This window comes from Mytilus californianus, unplaced genomic scaffold (genome assembly GCF_021869535.1).
Source record: "Mytilus californianus isolate M0D057914Y unplaced genomic scaffold, xbMytCali1.0.p SCAF_13, whole genome shotgun sequence".
Taxonomy (NCBI): domain Eukaryota; kingdom Metazoa; phylum Mollusca; class Bivalvia; order Mytilida; family Mytilidae; genus Mytilus; species Mytilus californianus.
The window spans coordinates 15945546-15967821 of record NW_026262615.1 but is presented as its reverse complement, the minus strand read 5'-3'; the positions used below and the strand labels follow the sequence as shown (position 1 = coordinate 15967821).

At 35.9% G+C, this 22276-nt stretch overlaps 1 protein-coding gene and 1 long non-coding RNA gene across 4 annotated transcripts; one reads left to right on the top strand and one right to left on the bottom strand.

The window, feature by feature from the left end:
- Window positions 1-2693: 2693 nt before the first annotated feature.
- LOC127723276 (uncharacterized) lies at window positions 2694-8214 on the top strand. Of its 3 annotated transcripts, XM_052229844.1 has the most exons (3): window positions 2694-3083; window positions 4449-4727; window positions 7456-8214. In XM_052229844.1, the coding sequence occupies exons 2-3, from the start codon at window positions 4670-4672 to the stop codon at window positions 7782-7784; spliced, it is 387 nt and encodes a 128-aa protein (XP_052085804.1). In that variant the 5' UTR covers window positions 2694-3083; window positions 4449-4669; the 3' UTR covers window positions 7785-8214. The 3 variants fall into 3 exon arrangements, with proteins under 3 accessions (XP_052085804.1, XP_052085805.1, XP_052085806.1); XM_052229845.1 differs by lacking the exons at window positions 2694-3083; window positions 4449-4727 and adding an exon at window positions 6562-6657; XM_052229846.1 differs by lacking the exons at window positions 2694-3083; window positions 4449-4727 and adding an exon at window positions 6935-6969.
- A 1315-nt stretch (window positions 8215-9529) lies between these two features.
- On the bottom strand, window positions 9530-21506 carry LOC127723293 (uncharacterized). The gene is made up of 3 exons (XR_007991985.1): window positions 21454-21506; window positions 20271-20378; window positions 9530-9685 (listed from the first exon to the last, which is right to left on the bottom strand). It is a non-coding gene; the product is annotated as an uncharacterized LOC127723293 (long non-coding RNA).
- Between the last annotated feature and the right edge of the window lie 770 nt (window positions 21507-22276).

Sequence of the window (22276 nt, the reverse complement as noted above, 5' to 3'; positions counted from 1 at the left end):
GTTGACAAACGATGGTAACAGATGGTACAGTTGACAAACGATGGTTACAGATGGTACAGTTGACAAATGATGGTTACAGATGGAAGTAGATGGTACAGGTAACAGACGATGGGTACAGATGGTAGTAGATGGTACAGTTGACAAACGATGGTTGCAGGTGGTAGTACATGGTACAGTTGACAAACGATTGTTGCAGATGGTAGTAGACGGTACAGTTGACAAACGAAGGTTGCAGATGGTAGTAGATGGTACAGTAGACAGACGATGGTTACAGATGGTAGTAGATGGTACAGTTGACAGGCGGTGGTTACAGATGGTAGTAGATGGTATAGTTGACAAACGATGGTAACAGATGGTAGTAGATGGTACAGGTAACAGACGATGGTTACAGATGGTATTAGATGATACAGTTGACAGGCGATGGTTGCAGGTGGTAGTACATGGTACAGTTGACAAACGAAGGTTGCAGATGGTAGTAGATGGTACAGTAGACAGACGATGGTTACAGATGGTAGTAGATGGTACAGTTGACAGGCGATGGTTACAGATGGTAGTAGATGGTACAGTTGACAAACGATGGTGACAGATTGTAGTAGATGGTATAGTTGATAAAAGATTGTTACAAATGATAGTAGATAGTACAGTTGACAAACGATGGCTACAGATGGAAGTAGATGGTACAGGTAACAGACGATGGGTACAGGTGGTAGTAGATGGTACAGTTGACAAATGATGGTGACTGATTGTAGTAGATGGTACAGTTGACAGGCGATGGTTGCAGGTGGTAGTAGATGATACAGTTGACAAACGATGGTTGCAGATGGTAGTAGATGGTACAGTTGACAGGCGATGGTTACAGATGGTAGTAGATGGTACATTAGACAGACGATGGTTACAGTTGGTAGTAGATGGTATAGTTGACAAACGATGGTTACAGATGATAGTAGATGGTGCAGTTGGCAAACGATGGTTAGAGATGGTAGAAGTTGGTACAGATGACAAACGATGGTTACAGATGATAGTAGATGGTACAGTTGACAAACGATGGTTACAGATGATAGAAGATGGTACAGTTGACAAACAATGGTTACAGATGGTAGTAGATGGTACAGTTGACAGACGATGGTTACAGATGGTAGTAGATGGTATAGTTGACAAACGATGGTAACAGATGGTAGTAGATGGTACAGGTAACAGACGATGGTTAAAGATGGTATTAGATGATACAGTTGACAGGCGATGGTTGCAGGTGGTAGTAGATGGTACAGTTGACAAACGATGGTGACAGATGGTAGTAGATGGTACAGTTGACAAACGATTGTTACAGATGATAGTAGATAGTACAGTTGACAAACGATGGTTACAGATGGAAGTAGATGGTACAGGTAGCAGAGGATGGGTACAGATGGTAGTAGATGGTACAGTTGACAGGCGATGGTTGCAGGTGGTAGTAGATGATACAGTTGACAAACGATGGTTGCAGATGGTAGTAGATGGTACAGTTGACAAACGAAGGTTGCAGATGGTAGTAGATGGTACAGTAGACAGACGATGGTTACAGATGGTAGTAGATGGTACAGTTGACAGATTATGGTTACAGATGGAAGTCGATGGTACAGTTGACAGACGATGGTTACAGATGGTAATAGATGGAACAGTTGACAAACGATGGTTACAGATGGTAGTAGATGGTACAGTTGACAAACGATGGTAACAGATGGTACAGTTGACAAACGATGGTTACAGATGGTACAGTTGACAAACGATGGTTACAGATGGAAGTAGATGGTACAGGTAACAGACGATGGGTACAGATGGTAGTAGATGGTACAGTTGACAAACGATGGTTGCAGGTGGTAGTACATGGTACAGTTGACAAACGATTGTTGCAGTTGGTAGTAGACGGTACAGTTGACAAACGAAGGTTGCAGATGGTAGAAGATGGTACAGTAGACAGACGATGGTTACAGATGGTAGTAGATGGTACAGTTGACAGGCGATGGTTACAGATGGTAGTAGATGGTATAGTTGACAAACGATGGTAACAGATGGTAGTAGATGGTACAGGTAACAGACGATGGTTACAGATGGTATTAGATGATACAGTTGACAGGCGATGGTTGCAGGTGGTAGTACATGGTACAGTTGACAAACGAAGGTTGCAGATGGTAGTAGATGGTACAGTAGACAGACGATGGTTACAGATGGTAGTAGATGGTACAGTTGACAGGCGATGGTTACAGATGGTAGTAGATGGTACAGTTGACAAACGATGGTGACAGATTGTAGTAGATGGTATAGTTGATAAAAGATTGTTACAAATGATAGTAGATAGTACAGTTGACAAACGATGGCTACAGATGGAAGTAGATGGTACAGGTAACAGACGATGGGTACAGGTGGTAGTAGATGGTACAGTTGAAAGGCGATGGTTGCAGGTGGTAGTAGATGGTACAGTTGACAAATGATGGTGACTGATTGTAGTAGATGGTACAGTAGACAGACGATGGTTACAGATGGTAGTAGATGGTACAGTTGACAGATTATGGTTACAGATGGAAGTCGATGGTACAGTTGACGGACGATGGTTACAGATGGTAATAGATGGAACAGTTGACAAACGATGGTTACAGATGGTAGTAGATGGTACAGTTGACAAACGATGGTAACAGATGGTACAGTTGACAAACGATGGTTACAGATGGTACAGTTGACAAATGATGGTTACAGATGGAAGTAGATGGTACAGGTAACAGACGATGGGTACAGATGGTAGTAGATGGTACAGTTGACAAACGATGGTTACAGATGGTAGTAGATGGTACAGTTGACAAACGATGGTAACAGATGGTACAGTTGACAAACGATGGTAACAGATGGTACAGTTGACAAACGATGGTTACAGATGGTACAGTTGACAAATGATGGTTACAGATGGAAGTAGATGGTACAGGTAACAGACGATGGGTACAGATGGTAGTAGATGGTACAGTTGACAAACGATGGTTGCAGGTGGTAGTACATGGTACAGTTGACAAACGATTGTTGCAGATGGTAGTAGACGGTACAGTTGACAAACGAAGGTTGCAGATTGTAGTAGATGGTACAGTAGACAGACGATGGTTACAGATGGTAGTAGATGGTACAGTTGACAGGCGGTGGTTACAGATGGTAGTAGATGGTATAGTTGACAAACGATGGTAACAGATGGTAGTAGATGGTACAGGTAACAGACGATGGTTACAGATGGTATTAGATGATACAGTTGACAGGCGATGGTTGCAGGTGGTAGTACATGATACAGTTGACAAACGAAGGTTGCAGATGGTAGTAGATGGTACAGTAGACAGACGATGGTTACAGATGGTAGTAGATGGTACAGTTGACAGGCGATGGTTACAGATGGTAGTAGATGGTACAGTTGACAAACGATGGTGACAGATTGTAGTAGATGGTATAGTTGATAAAAGATTGTTACAAATGATAGTAGATAGTACAGTTGACAAACGATGGCTACAGATGGAAGTAGATGGTACAGGTAACAGACGATGGGTACAGGTGGTAGTAGATGGTACAGTTGACAAATGATGGTGACTGATTGTAGTAGATGGTACAGTTGACAGGCGATGGTTGCAGGTGGTAGTAGATGATACAGTTGACAAATGATGGTGACTGATTGTAGTAGATGGTACAGTTGACAGGCGATGGTTGCAGGTGGTAGTAGATGATACAGTTGACAAACGATGGTTGCAGATGGTAGTAGATGGTACAGTTGACAGGCGATGGTTACAGATGGTAGTAGATGGTACATTAGACAGACGATGGTTACAGTTGGTAGTAGATGGTATAGTTGACAAACGATGGTTACAGATGATAGTAGATGGTGCAGTTGGCAAACGATGGTTAGAGATGGTAGAAGTTGGTACAGATGACAAACGATGGTTACAGATGATAGTAGATGGTACAGTTGACAAACGATGGTTACAGATGATAGAAGATGGTACAGTTGACAAACAATGGTTACAGATGGTAGTAGATGGTACAGTTGACAGACGATGGTTACAGATGGTAGTAGATGGTATAGTTGACAAACGATGGTAACAGATGGTAGTAGATGGTACAGGTAACAGACGATGGTTAAAGATGGTATTAGATGATACAGTTGACAGGCGATGGTTGCAGGTGGTAGTAGATGGTACAGTTGACAAACGATGGTGACAGATGGTAGTAGATGGTACAGTTGACAAACGATTGTTACAGATGATAGTAGATAGTACAGTTGACAAACGATGGTTACAGATGGAAGTAGATGGTACAGGTAGCAGAGGATGGGTACAGATGGTAGTAGATGGTACAGTTGACAGGCGATGGTTGCAGGTGGTAGTAGATGATACAGTTGACAAACGATGGTTGCAGATGGTAGTAGATGGTACAGTTGACAAACGAAGGTTGCAGATGGTAGTAGATGGTACAGTAGACAGACGATGGTTACAGATGGTAGTAGATGGTACAGTTGACAGATTATGGTTACAGATGGAAGTCGATGGTACAGTTGACAGACGATGGTTACAGATGGTAATAGATGGAACAGTTGACAAACGATGGTTACAGATGGTAGTAGATGGTACAGTTGACAAACGATGGTAACAGATGGTACAGTTGACAAACGATGGTTACAGATGGTACAGTTGACAAACGATGGTTACAGATGGAAGTAGATGGTACAGGTAACAGACGATGGGTACAGATGGTAGTAGATGGTACAGTTGACAAACGATGGTTGCAGGTGGTAGTACATGGTACAGTTGACAAACGATTGTTGCAGTTGGTAGTAGACGGTACAGTTGACAAACGAAGGTTGCAGATGGTAGAAGATGGTACAGTAGACAGACGATGGTTACAGATGGTAGTAGATGGTACAGTTGACAGGCGATGGTTACAGATGGTAGTAGATGGTATAGTTGACAAACGATGGTAACAGATGGTAGTAGATGGTACAGGTAACAGACGATGGTTACAGATGGTATTAGATGATACAGTTGACAGGCGATGGTTGCAGGTGGTAGTACATGGTACAGTTGACAAACGAAGGTTGCAGATGGTAGTAGATGGTACAGTAGACAGACGATGGTTACAGATGGTAGTAGATGGTACAGTTGACAGGCGATGGTTACAGATGGTAGTAGATGGTACAGTTGACAAACGATGGTGACAGATTGTAGTAGATGGTATAGTTGATAAAAGATTGTTACAAATGATAGTAGATAGTACAGTTGACAAACGATGGCTACAGATGGAAGTAGATGGTACAGGTAACAGACGATGGGTACAGGTGGTAGTAGATGGTACAGTTGAAAGGCGATGGTTGCAGGTGGTAGTAGATGGTACAGTTGACAAATGATGGTGACTGATTGTAGTAGATGGTACAGTAGACAGACGATGGTTACAGATGGTAGTAGATGGTACAGTTGACAGATTATGGTTACAGATGGAAGTCGATGGTACAGTTGACGGACGATGGTTACAGATGGTAATAGATGGAACAGTTGACAAACGATGGTTACAGATGGTAGTAGATGGTACAGTTGACAAACGATGGTAACAGATGGTACAGTTGACAAACGATGGTTACAGATGGTACAGTTGACAAATGATGGTTACAGATGGAAGTAGATGGTACAGGTAACAGACGATGGGTACAGATGGTAGTAGATGGTACAGTTGACAAACGATGGTTGCAGGTGGTAGTACATGGTACAGTTGACAAACGATTGTTGCAGATGGTAGTAGACGGTACAGTTGACAAACGAAGGTTGCAGATGGTAGTAGATGGTACAGTAGACAGACGATGGTTACAGATGGTAGTAGATGGTACAGTTGACAGGCGGTGGTTACAGATGGTAGTAGATGGTATAGTTGACAAACGATGGTAACAGATGGTAGTAGATGGTACAGGTAACAGACGATGGTTACAGATGGTATTAGATGATACAGTTGACAGGCGATGGTTGCAGGTGGTAGTACATGGTACAGTTGACAAACGAAGGTTGCAGATGGTAGTAGATGGTACAGTAGACAGACGATGGTTACAGATGGTAGTAGATGGTACAGTTGACAGGCGATGGTTACAGATGGTAGTAGATGGTACAGTTGACAAACGATGGTGACAGATTGTAGTAGATGGTATAGTTGATAAAAGATTGTTACAAATGATAGTAGATAGTACAGTTGACAAACGATGGCAACAGATGGAAGTAGATGGTACAGGTAACAGACGATGGGTACAGGTGGTAGTAGATGGTACAGTTGACAAATGATGGTGACTGATTGTAGTAGATGGTACAGTTGACAGGCGATGGTTGCAGGTGGTAGTAGATGATACAGTTGACAAATGATGGTGACTGATTGTAGTAGATGGTACAGTTGACAGGCGATGGTTGCAGGTGGTAGTAGATGATACAGTTGACAAACGATGGTTGCAGATGGTAGTAGATGGTACAGTTGACAGGCGATGGTTACAGATGGTAGTAGATGGTACAGCTGACAAACGATGGTGACAGATTGTAGTAGATGGTATAGTTGATAAAAGATTGTTACAAATGATAGTAGATAGTACAGTTGACAAACGATGGTTACAGATGGAAGTAGATGGTACAGGTAACAGACGATGGGTACAGGTGGTAGTAGATGGTACAGTTGACAGGCGATGGTTGCAGGTGGTAGTAGATGGTACAATTGACAAACGATGGTGACTGATTGTAGTAGATGGTACAGTTGACAGGCGATGGTTACAGATGGTAGTAGGTGGTAAAGTTGACAGGCGATGGTTACAGATGGTAGTAGATGGTACAGTTGACAAACGATGGTGACAGATTGTAGTAGATGGTATAGTTGATAAAAGATTGTTACAAATGATAGTAGATAGTACAGCTGACAAACGATGGTTACAGATGGAAGTAGATGGTACAGGTAACAGACGATGGGTACAGGTGGTAGTAGATGGTACAGTTGAAAGGCGATGGTTGCAGGTGGTAGTAGATGGTACAGTTGACAAACGATGGTGACTGATTGTAGTAGATGGTACAGTTGACAGGCAATGGTTGCAGGTGGTAGTAGATGATACAGTTGACAAACGATGGTTGCAATTGGTAGTAGATGGTACAGTTGACAAACGAAGGTTGCAGATGGTAGTAGATGGTACAGTAGACAGACGATGGTTACAGATGGTAGTAGATGGTACAGTTGACAGATTATGGTTACAGATGGAAGTAGATGGTACAGTTGACAGACGATGGTTACAGATGGTAATAGATGGAACAGTTGACAAACGATGGTTACAGATGGTAGTAGATAGTCGGTTGACAAACGATGGTAACAGATGGTACAGTTGACAAACGATGGTTACAGATGGTACAGTTGACAAATGATGGTTACAGATGGAAGTAGATGTTACAGGTAACAGACGATCGGTACAGATGGTAGCAGATGGTACAGTTGACAGGCGATGGTTGCAGGTGGTAGTACATGGTACAGTTGACAAACGAAGGTTGCAGATGGTAGTAGATGGTACAGAAGACAGACGATGGTTACAGATGGTAGTAGATGGTACAGTTGACAGATTATGGTTACAGATGGAAGTAGATGGTACAGTTGACAGACGATGGTTACAGATGGAAGTAGATGGTACAGTTGACAGACGATGGTTACACATGGTAGTAGATGGTAAAGTTGACAGGCGATGGTTACAGATGGTAGTAGATGGTACAGTTGACAAACGATGGTGACAGATTGTAGTAGATGGTATAGTTGATAAAAGATTGTTACAAATGATAGTAGATAGTACAGTTGACAAACGATGGTTACAGATGGAAGTAGATGGTACAGGTAACAGACGATGGGTACAGGTGGTAGTAGATGGTACAGTTGACAGGCAATGGTTGCAGGTGGTAGTAGATGGTACAGTTGACAAACGATGGTGACTGATTGTAGTAGATGGTACAGTTGACAGGCGATGGTTGCAGGTGGTAGTAGATGGTACAGTTGACATACAATGGTCGCAGATGGTAGTAGATGGTACAGGTAACAGACGATGGTTACAGATGGTAGTAGATGGTAAAGTTGACAGGCGATGGTTACAGATGGTAGTACTGTAAATTCAGAAATTATTGCGAGGTTTTTATTAATGCGAATAATGCGACTGTGTGAGTATCACAACAATAAGAACTCGCATTCTGATATCTGATGCATATATCTGTATCCAGCTTTTCCTGAAATTGCAATAATTAATCTCGCATTTATGTCCATTCTTCAAAAATCGCAATAATAAATGCACGCAATAATATCTGAATTTATAGTAGATGGTACAGTTGACAAACGATGGTTACAGATGGAAGTAGATGGTACAGGTAACAGACGATGGTTATAGGTGGTAGTAGATGGTAAAGTTGACAGGCGATGGTTACAGATGGTAGTAGATGGTACAGTTGAAAAACGATGGTTACAGGTGGAAGTAGATGGTACAGTTGACAGACGATGGTTACAGAAGGTAGTACATGGTACAGTTGACAAACTATTGTTACAGATGACAGTAGATGGAACAGTTGACAAACGATAGTTACAGATGATAGTAGATGGTAGTTGACAAACGATGGTTACAGATGGTAGTAGATGGTACAGTTGACAAACGATGGTTACAGATGGTAGTAGATAGTACAGTTGACAAACGATGGTGATAGATGGTAGTAAATAGTACAGTTAACAAACGATGGTTATATATGGTAGTAAATGGAACAGTTGAAAAACGATGGTTGCAGATGGTATGATGAGGAACAGTTGATAAACGATGGTTGCAGATGGTAGTAGATGGTAAAGTTGACAGGCGATGGTAGTAGATGGCACAGTTGACAGACGATGGTTACAGATTGAAGTAGATGGTACAGTTGACAAACGATGGTTACAGATGGTAGGATGAGGAACAGTCTACAGGTACACCATATCTCTGTGTCAGGCTGACGAACAGTCTACAGGTACACCATATCTCTGTGTCAGGCGGAGGAACAGTCTATAGGTGCACCATATATCTGTGTAAGGCTGAAGAACAGTCTACAGGTACACCATATCTCTGTTTCATGCTGAGGAATTGAGGATATGAATTTCGGGTAAAAAGGTCATCATTAAAGCATAATACAGGCCAATAATTATTAAATATTTTTAAAAGTTGAAACAAGGGAAAGGTTCATTGTGGACTGATTTTTATTTGAATCTAAGACACAATAAATGCATTTATGTCTTCAAAACATATTACATGTGTTATGCTTTGATATAAAACAAGTATTTTGGTCATTTTGTAAATTGTTTTTTGAAGACCCAGAATATATAGAGTGCATGCGAATATAAACTAAATAGTTTAAAACACAGTGCTTGTCAATTTTGACATATAAAACTTTAGATTGCATCAAAATTTAATGAATAAGTTATCTTATTGTATTTATTAAATTCTCATTAGTAGGTTAAATAAACGTACCTTAACAGGAATAATTCTTTTTCCTCTCCTCATATATTCCTCTGAACTTTTTTCTTTCATTAAATATTTTTGATTTGATAATATCTCTCCTTGTCAAAAAGTCACTCTCTTGGGCCATTACATTTGGATGTAACTCCATAAATATTTTTATGTCCTTAAAACCTGGATAAAATATCACATTTGTATTAATAAAAAAATAGAATTGAAACTATTTTAAAGATAGTGGTCTCTTCTTCTTGGGTTTTCTTAAAATAACTTTCCATTAGTATGAAAAACAAACCAATCTATAGATATTGGAAGGAAAAATGGTGCTTTTTTTTTTTTTAATTTGAGGTCAAAGTTTGATAATTCAGATTTTCATTCGGGTTAAAAAAAAATTCAAGATGGGTTATAATAAAATGCTCCGCTGGGTGCAGCTTGATACAACCGCAGAGGTCGAACCCTGAGCAGTTGGGGCAAGTATGGACACAAAATGCAAGCTTGATACAGCTCTGAATTTTGATTGTTATTTAAAATTTGACACAGCATAGATTTCTGACACAGAATGAATGTGGTCTAAGAACTTAAAAATTTTTAATTTACCTATTATGGTCCAATATCCAAAATCTAAATACATACACGGTTAGATTCAGCATATCAAAGAACCCCAAGAATTCAATTTTTGTTAAAATCAAACTAAGTTTAATTTTGGACCCTTTGGACCTTAATGTAGACCAATTTGAAAACGGGACCAAAAATTAAGAAGCTAAATAAACGGTTACATTCAGCATATCAAAGAACCCCATTATTTCAATTTTTGATGAAATCAAACCATATCATTATTATTTGCTTTTATATATAAATCAAAAATAACCAACTTAAAATGGAAAATTCCAAAGAAAAAAAAAAGGAAAAAAAGGAAAACCCCCCCCCCCTCCAAATTTTTTGAACCCCCTTATGATTCATCACCCCAAACTCAATCCCAGCCTTCCCTTTGTGGTATGGTACCTTGCAGTACAATTTCAGAGAGATCCATACACTTGAACACAAGTTATTGTCTGGAAACTATAAAAATGCTTGTTTTTTGGCCCCTTATTCCTAAACGTTTTAAGCAATTACCCCCAAACTCAATTCCAGCTTTCCCTTTGTGACATGGAACCTTGTAGTACAATTTCAGAAAGATCCATACACTAATACACAAGTTATTGTCATGAAACTAGGAAAATGCTTATTTTTTGCCCCTAATTCCTAAAATTTTGAGACAATTACCCCCAAAATCAATCTCATGCCCTTTTTGATATGAAATGTCAGAGATATCCATACACTAATAAACAAGCCATTGTCTGAAAATTACAAAAATGCTTATTTTTGGCCCCTTTTGCCTTAACTGTTGGTACCATAACCCCCAAAATCAATCCCAATCTTCCTTTTGTGGTATTGAACCTTATGGTAAAATTTCATAGAGATCCATTGACTTAAACTAAAGTTATTGTCCGGAAACTAAATGCGTCTTCGGACGACGCAAACGACGACATGATAGAATTATATGACGCAAAAAAATTTTTGCAGTCGTATAAAAAATAAGAAAATAATGTCTGAATTGTGAAATAGGCAAGAAATTACTCCTTTAATGAAAACTTAATAATAGTAAATCATTTTCGAGTCTTTTCCAACTAAATATAATCACCAAATGCCTATTTTTTTAAAATTCAGATCAATGGGCAACAAGAAAAATGCAAAGACGAAACAGGAAATTGCTTTCAATTGATATTTGTTACATTACATGTACATTTAAAGATATATATCTGAACTTAACGTTGTTTTTTTTTTTAAACGAAGATAGTTGTATTTCTGTTTAATTATATACTGGTTTGCCACTAGGTAACTGAATAAAATCGTTTAAATGAAGTACTGTTGGTTAGCTTATATTTTTTCTGTTATGAACATTGAGATTGTATGGGTAGGAATTTTGACATGGGAAACCGACTATGGATCAGGACCCGGGCCCTCAGAAAAAGTTGCTGTAAGGGTGCACATGCAAAGTGTGCAAAGTGCACAACATTTTCGAACACCTGCTTCTCATTATTGATGACCTTGGGTTTAAACAATCCGAACAGTCAAAGTTCATGGTATCCACACTCCATCAGTTATATACAGTAGTACATTTGTACAATAATTTTCCCAATATTTCCGACTTAATATATATTGTTCAGACATTGTCTTCATCATCGTACTCTTCAGAAATGGCTCGGCGAGTAAGGTGATTCCTATTTCCCACAAAAATTATCATGCACACCATTAAATACTTTAACGATTAAGTACAAGCCAAAAGTTATTCGTTGCATACATAGCTTTTATTTCAAGTTCTTTACCCTTGTATGTAAAAATAAGGTCTTGAAGAATCTCTGATGACATAGGTCCATCAAAGAAAACTGGTATGTTTTCTCAATTCATCAAAAACATGTTATTTTTAAATATAGTAAACAAATCTTCAATGCTTTCAGTTGGAAGAGACAAAATATTAAATTAGGACAGCCATTGAATGCCTTCCATATGTTTTGTTCAATACTGTTTATACAATTTATGTATTACACTGGTTCTCCGTTAAAGCACCCATTTTATGACGTTAATTTGTCCCACCGCAAGAAAGCAAAACTAACGACTTCGAGTAATATACCCGTAGCTTGTTATACTTATATCTGAGTTTTTTATATTTTTTTATTATCTATATTTTTAATTTTTATAAAGTTTAGTACATATTGCACAACGATGGTGATCGTACTGGCCGTCAAAATGTTAAAACCTGTAATCTCCGTTAACGAATAAAAGACCAAGCAGGACAAAATATTTAGCACAACATAGAGTGTGATATGAATGAAATTTGATTATAAGGTTACCATAAATAATTTTGTTTATAACAATGGTCATTTATTCCAAATCATATCAGTCTGAAAAACTAAACAAGGTTGAAAACTGCAGAGATTTGTTAAGCATGTAATCTCCGTGGAATGGTCTATTCTAAACAAACACCAATTTTGAAAATAATTTTCTACATCCAACAGATCGATATCGGTGTCAACATTTAATTTTGGTACAACTTCTATCTTCAGATACACATATTATGCTTTATAAATGAAGAAATCATCTAAATGTAACCTCCGTGGAATGTAATCTCTGTTGACGTTTTGGTAAAGAGTGCTTTTTATCACGTCCGCACTTTTATCGAGTATGGCATGCCAAATAAACATATTAGATAATTATTACGGATTGCGAATATATAAATTATAGAACAATAACATACATTGTAATTTAGGCGACATATATAAGAAAACACCATGTAACAATTCTTATTAATCAATTGTTTAAGTGTAACAGAGTTGCTTTTTTCTCAGATCTAGAAAAAAAAACCGAACCGGATGTTTTTATATCAATATTAATGCAAGTAAATAATTTTAACCCGTTTTCAATATTCAAGATATGAAACTTTGATTATTAATTTAAGTTTGATACCGAATTTAATATGATTTAACAATTATGCAAGTAGCCATAAAAATTGCTCTGCCATTAGGCAGAGTTTTATATCATGCCATTAGGCAGAGTTTTATATCATGTTGCACAGGGAGAGAAGCTTTTAATTACTTTCTTTCATTAAAATGAAATTACGATGTCGGATGAGAGGGCATGGTATATATTGTCCGTTACATTTATTAAAAACACCTTGTACAAATATTCTTTTCGAAAATAAAAACATTTAAATTGATCAAACAAAACTATCCGTCACAATAATATATGACAGTCTGGATTAGGGGAGGGGGGTCTACATTTCTGTATTCTGTAATTCTTTTGGCCATTTTTCTCTATTCAGTAAGAAATATGCTTATTCTGTAAAATTCTTGTGTTCAGTTCCTGCATATGAAAATATCCTGTTGTATCACAACTTTTACATGATAGATCTTCTTGTTTGTATCAACGACATATGTATGATGACATTACCCCGTACCCCCTTTTTTTAATCTGTCACTGAACTGCACAAATGATACCATTTAATATCAATTTTGATTAATATTTGATTAAAATCAAACGGGGAGAAAAAAATCTATTTCATTTTCTTCTTAATAAAAATTATTTGGATATCTGGGACAATAAACAGAAGTTAAGATGACATGAAGTATATTTGATCATATTTGGTTTGTGATATGAGGTTCTAGTACTGAGAAGCTGAAAATTCAATTTTATAACAGAGACAGTACTGGTAGTTAACCGACATTAAGAGAAATCTGAAATCTGATAGAATAAAAATTCGATCACCAGAACTAGATTTTATTCTTGATTACCCAATATAAAAACATTGCCTATCAATCAATTGTTTTAGAGAATATTAAAATATAATTACATTACATGTATGTATGTTGCATTATAATACGTTATTTTGATTGGCTAACAGCAATCTCACGTCATTCTGAAATTAACCTTCATTTCAAAATGAAATGTAACATTCATGATGACACGAGCTTCCACAATAAAGTGCACAGGTAAATAAAAGAAAAACTTGATAGAAATAGTGTTTTCATGATCCAAGCAAAAAAAAATGTAATTATAGGTATTGAATGCTTCCTTTAGCAATTTTTATAGGGGTGTAAAAGCGTTGACCGTACGCACATTTTTAGAACGAAGCGCTTCCTACAAAATGTACTTCGGTCAAAGCTTTTACACCCAAATATATTTACAAAAAGAAGCATTCAATTCTTAAATATTTAACATTTATTGGTACTAAAAAAAAAATGTTATACCCCCAAAAATCTAATAAATTGTTGTTTAAATTAATTATAATGAGTTATGGATCTTGCAAAAATGAAACTGAAGACGTAGGAATTATGACAGCGTTTTGATTCTTCAGTTCCTTTCAATTCCCTTCAAATGTCCATTTATAAATTTTGAAATTATAAAGAAACTAAGGTTTCAACTTCATCAGGCAAAGTTAATCTTCGACTGATTTGGCTATATTTTTTTTTATGTCCTTTTGGTCATATAGCTCATCAACTCTTTCTGTTCTTTTACATCCTTGGCTTTCAAATATTCGGCGCTGGGCGTAAATGATGAAGATAAATACAAAATAGCGCTTCGGATGCATGAAATTTATAACTTGGTTTTTTTTTCCACTATTGCAGAGCTTTTTGTTGTCAATAGTTATCTTGGTCTGACCTCTGTCATGAACTGCTTTATCCGTGGTGTAAAATGTAAACATAGTGACACAATGCAGGAGATAGATATAAGGTTAACTTTGTCTGCAATAGGAGACGAAATGATACGTTAACTCGTGCAAGATCGTGATTTTGGAGAAAAATACAGATTCTTATGAATGTATAGAATTTGCATCGTTAATATCAATGAACCAGTTCCGATTATGACCAGTTCAACATTTCATTCCAAATGATCAACTAGTCTATTGTCAATTATCAATAATAAATTTGATATGCAGAAAAAACAAAGTTTCATTATTCTGTAAATCACTTATTTCTGAAATCAGTATTTTTTTTTACCTTATTCTTAATTTTTACAATTATTTTTTTACATTTTAGCACCCCATTATTTTCTTTTCTTCATTTGATTGCCTATTTTTCTTTATTCTTTTTTTTTTGGGGGGGGGGGGGGGCATTATTTCTATTCTATAAACCACCTCATATATCTTGGGTTATTTCAAATAAATATCTGTTATTCACGCGGAATAGGATGCATAAATACTACTAGTATAAGAGTATCTACAAGAAGAAGCTGTTTCATGGTCTTTTTTGGTGGTCTCTTTTAAAATTTAAGTCAGTGAGATTAATATGCTACAACCAACCAAAAAAGAGGGTTGCCTACTATGAATAAAAAATCTAAAATCTATGGAAAATGTTTTTATATTTTAGATTTTGCGGATTGCTTTTTTGTCGTCTCGCTCTCATCATGGTTTTGTTTATATATATTTTTATCGGTAATAAATCTGAATGAAATAATTGCCACTTTACGTTCAGAAAACTACAATCAATAAATCATATCTCCTCTAAAATTGCAGTATTATAATAACTTTAAACATTATGACATAAGTGATTCGTTTAATCCTTTGGTCAGATATAAACACATCTCGTCACTCTCCTATTATTTCAAATTTCCGATACAAAAAAAAAGTATTATTGAATATCAAAGGAAGTAACCCATCAAAGATACAAGGGTTGTGTTTCGTCTACATATTAAGAAAATTCTTAGTTATTCAAACTATTCAAAGCAAGGGATGAATGCATTATACGCCATTCTTGTGCATTTTGAAATTGAAACAGTTGATTTATAAATATGACCACATCAATGATAATTCATGGTAACACAGATTGGCAAACTAGATGATGATGATGAGAAGGAGTAGGAGGAGAAGGAGGATTTAGCGGCGAATAATATGCATATTCGGGTCGAAAGCATGTTAATACGATATTAATATTAATCCTGCTGTGTACAAGACCGACATGCTGAGTCGATTTTTTAGCGTACTAATTCACAAGGAAACAGTCCACAGGAAGATGTATTACCTTAATTTGTGTTGAAGAGAAAAAAAAAGAGACTTATATAACAAAGCAGACATGGTTGAATATTCCTTAATTTTAACTCACAAGAAAAACGCACATTAAAGTTTATGTGAATTAATAAAGATAACAAAACACCGTAAAAGAAATTATTTCAAAGTTTTTAGCGTTTTTGGTATTTAAAAAAATCACAACGTCAAAGGAAATAAAATGATGTTAAATGTACTTTTTTGACATTTTTTCATCTAAACTGTCTCCATCCTTAGAAATTAACGGTAGCTATTACATGCTGAAATTTATATGGTGGATAGAATATACTATGAGGATGTTCCATGTTCTTTATTTACAAGTTTCGCTGCAATTTATATTTTATCATTTTTTACTCTGACATTGGGCACTTTACCGGAGAACCAGTATTATGTGTCAATTGAAAATTGTTTTGAATTAAGGAACCATGACTGAGAGCCACATATGGCAGTGTTATTTCTGGAACACCACAATTAAACTGTTTGCAAATAAGAATCTGTTACTGTATTTCAAGCATAAATTTCAGAGTCAACATGTAAGTCATATACCTCAGCTTTAACCAATAATTTACCAACTGTTGATATGTAAAATATGAAAGCCCATGAAATCCTCATATTCTTATAATGTAGGAGTTAATAACATCTGCCATAGACCAGGGGTTCAAATTAGCGGTGGTCCGAGGTCTGTGACCTTCCACTGTTGCAATCAGACTTTCATTTTGGTTACTAGCTATGCCTGACGGACCTTTGATTCGTAAGAAAATAAAAATTAAATTTGCCGACCTTTTTAACCATCAGTATCGTCATTTCAAAGCCATATTATTATTGAAATTGAGATAAAAAAATGTTTCATCCCTGACCTTGCCGACGAGTGATAAAAGTTATTTTTAACCTTGTATTCTTGGAAACACAAGGTTATAAATAGTTGCGATAAGTCACGTGACAAATCAGAACAAAATGTGTCTGTTTCATTTTGGTGTCACGTCTTCCAAGAGAAAGCCTGAAGATGATGAACAGTCTTCAACGTTTTCCTTGGAAACAAAACATAAGAAATCAAATGAAGATCTCACTAAAGACCAAAAATACGATCGTGAAAAACGGGAATGGAAACTTAAGCCCCACTGTAAAATCGATCGACCGTGGCTATATTTTGATAGTCTAATGTTGTGTACATAACGCCAGAAGTTCCCTACTCAATCAGAAAAAGAAAGTGCACTTGAAAGGGGAACACTTAAAATAGACCCAATAAAAATACACGAAGTGACACCCAAGCATTTATCTTGTTTAAAGCATTGGATCCATGAAAGTGTCCAAATTTTAAGTCTAAAGATTTATTGTCAGACACTAAACTTGGACAATGTATTCTCAAGCAGCAATGTGAGCCTGATAAGTTAAATAGGTATATAAAGGTTCTCTTCAACAATGCATACAGTGTTGCAAAAAAGTGAAACCCTTCAGTGAACACTTTTACATCAATAACAGACTATGGTATAATTTTCAATAATTGAGACAACACACACACCCACAGTGACACCCTCCCCAATCCCCCCAAAAAAGATTATTGGAATTCATAATATACAAGACAATTACCTCTATTATTATACTTATTATACCACAGTGACACTGACAGTTTGGTGCTATATGGTTGCCTGGCAATATATTTGTAAACTTAACAAAACATTAAATGCAGTTCAAATATGATGAAACAAGCTAACCTAACACCAAAAGCACATTAATTTTGTATTTATGAGTTATGAAATATTTCATGTAAAAGTAGGACCTGTGATTTAAAATGTGGACCTTTCAGTTTGGAGTGTCAAAGGTCCTGGACCTTCCAGTACCAAATGTTAATTTGAAACCCTGTAGACAATTTTTCCTGTAGGGCAACAATATACAGTTGCTGGTCAAAAGTTTGTAAAGCCTTTTGCTGAATATATCTAAATATTGTTTCATAGTAGTATATACAATTAATGTTGCCATGTTGCTAGGTTTTGGGTCTATGACCGGAGCAAAGGTTAGAATTATATCTTCAATGATTTATGATAGCTTTTGAAAAAGTCAGCAACAATTGGGACAATTTTTTCAGTATTTTCTGCAAAATTGAGAATTGGATCTAATCTTCGTCTTGAAATAAGTCAGAGAAATATCCACGATATGTCAGCTGTATCTATGTTTTCGTGCAAACAAAACTCAATGTCCCTAATAGCACTGGGCTTTTTGTATCTTATCAATTGGTCAGCATTCCATGAGTTTGGTATTAGAATCATCAAGTATTGATGTCAACATTACATGCACCCTCCTGGATTATATGACCACCTTCTTTGCAAATCCAGGTCCGTTCGCCCAAAAACACGTTCGTGTCCATTCACCTTCGCCCACTTTCACTTTCGCACCCAAAATCTGTTCGCACCCTTTTATTGGTTTTGTGTTTAATAATTTTGTAATAGAGTTTTGGTAAGTGCATTGCTATAAATAAACTATTTCCATTTTTTTTCATTGTTTCAAAATAAAGTGAGATTCTGACTACGCTTTTTTTGTGTTGAATAAATCTTAATCATGTTTTGGTTAGTGTATTGCTATTATTTTTTTTTCATTTTTTCAAAATAAAGTGAGATTTAAAATCTTCAATGTTTAACTCATACCAAGCTAAATACATGTAGTATTTACATCAAAGCAAGTTAAAACAAAAATCATAATTTACTGATCATTTAGTTTGTTCAGTTTCTCACAATCTTCTTTAGTTTTTGCATAAAACTCAAAAGAGGGTAAAAATAATCCTCATTTCTGGGCTCACTCCTATAAAGAGTAAGAGTAGATCTTGCCATGCTGATCATTTTTCTGATTTAAAATGTCTATATATCTATTATAATTTTTATCATATAAGGCAAAACGCAAAGAAAAAATCGTCAATTAAGGGCAATAACTCCAATAAAAAGTCCTCGGACGATTTCCTCCAAGTTGTTCTAATTGTAGAACTTGTCTTGCTGATCAATTTTGCAATCTAAAGTTTCTTTTCTATTTTCTCTATTTATAACGGATTTCAAAATAATACCAATAACCTGCATTTTACCCCTATGTTCTATTTTTAGGCATGTCTGCCATCTTGGTTAGAAGGCGGTGCCATCAGAGAAATTTCCAAACTACATACACCAATGAAGATTGTAGCCAAGTTTGGTTAAATTTTACCAAGTAGATTCAGAGGAGAAGATTTTTGTAAAAGTTAACGAGGACAGACGACAACAATGATGACAACTGGTGAGAAAAGCTCACTAGGACCTTCGGGCCAGGTGAGCTAAAAAGAAAGACAAAAGAAACGAAAGGGACATTCAAACTAATAATGCCTGATAGGAAACAATTTTTTTAATATCTTATCAACTGGGAGATATATACTCGATATGCAGGCACTATTGGAATGATGCTACATAGAAATGGGAAGTTCACAATTTGGAAGCAGTGATTTTCTCTTTGGTTGAAAACTTTTGTTCTCAACCAACCCTCATTGTCAATTGCTAGATGTAAGTCAAGACATGAGGCAGACTTAACAATATCTGTGGTATCCTGTATTTCAAGTTCCATGGGACAGATGCATTCAACATAGTCAATAAACTTTTAATCATTTAATGAGAGGACATCATCTTTATAGTGGAAAGAGATTGAAAAACCCTGATCTCAATGAAATTACTAACAATTATTTCTGTTAAAAAATGTGTTTGACCTAAATCCCAATCTGACATATAGGACGATTGGCTTTTGGTTTCGGTCATGATGTTCTGAGAGTTCAAAAATGCAAATAAAGAATACTTGATTTTTTCCATTGAAGTTTCTATATTATTTTGTAAAATGTGCAGCTTTTAAAGAATAAAGATGTATAAATTATCTATGGCCAGTACCTGTACCATGTCTGAATCAAGGAAACCAAAAAGTCATCATTACCTGTTTTAAATATATATAAACTGCAACCTAAATAATTCAGATATCTTTTTTTTTAAATACATTGCGTCAGCCTGGTTTCAAAATATATTGAATATTATAGTAATTTTGGTATCAAATGGAAGTGAGAAAACTTGTGACAATTGTAGAACTTTTTGAATAATAAAATCAATGTATTAAATTCGAATAGGTGGGCTTGAATCAGTGGTGTTTCTACTTCAGGATATTGACCTTAATACTATATGTAATACAACATACCAGGCATTCTCCCTTTTGCACCTTCTTTAGATACATCCTGGATATATTGTTTGAAGTAGGATTTTACAGTGTTTGAATCTTTCTCACTCCATTGAACATATCGTCTTCCTACAAAGAAAATAAGGCAAATCTATAATTTATCAGAGCTGACTCAAAATAGGTACATATTTAATGGCAGACCTGTAGGTATGGTTGATACAGTTGGATTCATTATCGTAATATACTCTTGTCATTTTCAAGAATGATAAAGATAATGTAATTTTTTGGTGTTATAATATCTATATTTGTTTTTTAACTAACAAAAATAATGAAAATGTTTATTTTTTTTACCAAGCTATTTAAAAAGGATAATAATGGTACATGTCACTAAATTTATTTCCAGTTCACAGCTGGTTACACTAAACTTTAATATTATGTTAAGCTTTCAAGTGTTAAATTGGAATTGCAATAATTCAAACAATTTGTTTGAGGTGATTAATTGTCACTATATTGTTTCGTGGAAATAACTAACATATTTTACTTTCAAATGAAGATTCCCTTTTGTTCCATTCAGAGTAATGAGGAGTTATCCCTGAGGGAATAGTAGTAGACACAGGGTAACCTCATCATTATTGATGGAGGTGCATGCATGGCCACTTTTATAGATTATTTACAATCTAATGTACTCAGGCCGTAAGTTTCCTTGTTGGTATTTTTTTACATTTGTCATTTCAGGGCCTTTTATAGCTTACTATGTGATATGGTTTGCTCATTGTTGAAGACCATAACATGACTTACAGTTGTTAATTTCTACATAATTTGGTTCTGGTTGAGAGATGTCTCATTGACAATCATATTGCATCGTCTTATTTTAATATCGATTGAGTACTTACAATTTTAAACTGCATTTTGAATAGATAGAATTTCAGGGTTGTAAAAACATGTTGAAGCTCCGTGTTGTCCATATGACCATAATTTCATTATTCAGAACATTTATTCAATGCATTCCAAAAAAATTGAAACAATTTAATACTATGTGTCTTTTTTATTGGAGAACCCATCAACAATATAGCTTTGATCTTTGAAATATAAATTTCAGTAAAATCTATACTGATCATCTTTTATCCAAAATACATGAATACTCCCTCTTTTCCATATGACTTATTAAACTTTGATAACCACTGCTTTATTCTCAAAAACATACCTTTCTTTCTTGTTCTAAATAGTTCTGCAATTTCTTCTTCAATTTCTTCATCTACAATAAAGTTACCAATTTGACTAAATTTGTTCTAATATATGAATGATTGGTGTATTGCAATTCATACATTAATTACTATTCATGTAATGATGCTGACTATTAAAGTCAAAGATGGAAAATCTTTTATTAAAGTCTGTATATATTCCATACACCAAATATAGTAGACCTATTGGATAAAGTATAAGAAAACGGACCAAAACACAAAAACTTAACTATAACCACTGAACCATGAAAATGAGGTCAAGGTCAGATGACACCTGCCAGTTGGACATGTACACCTTACAATCATTCCATACACCAAATATAGTAGACCTATTGGATAAAGTATAAGAAAAACGGACCAAAACACAAAAACTTAACTATAACCACTGAACCATGAAAATGAGGTCAAGGTCAGATGACACCTGCCAGTTGGACATGTACACCTTACAATCATTCCATACACCAAATATAATAGACCTATTGCATACAGTATAAGAAAAACAGACCAAAACACAAAAACTTAACTATAACCACTGAACCATGAAAATGAGGTCAAGGTCAGATGACACCTGCCAGTTGGACATGTACACCTTACAATCATTCCATACACCAAATATAATAGACCTATTGCATACAGTATAAGAAAAGCAGACCAAAACACAAAAACTTAACTATAACCACTGAACCATGAAAATGAGGTCAAGGTCAGATGACACCTGCCAGTTGGACATGTACACCTTACAGTCCTTCCATACACCAAATATACTAGACCTATTGCTTATAGTAT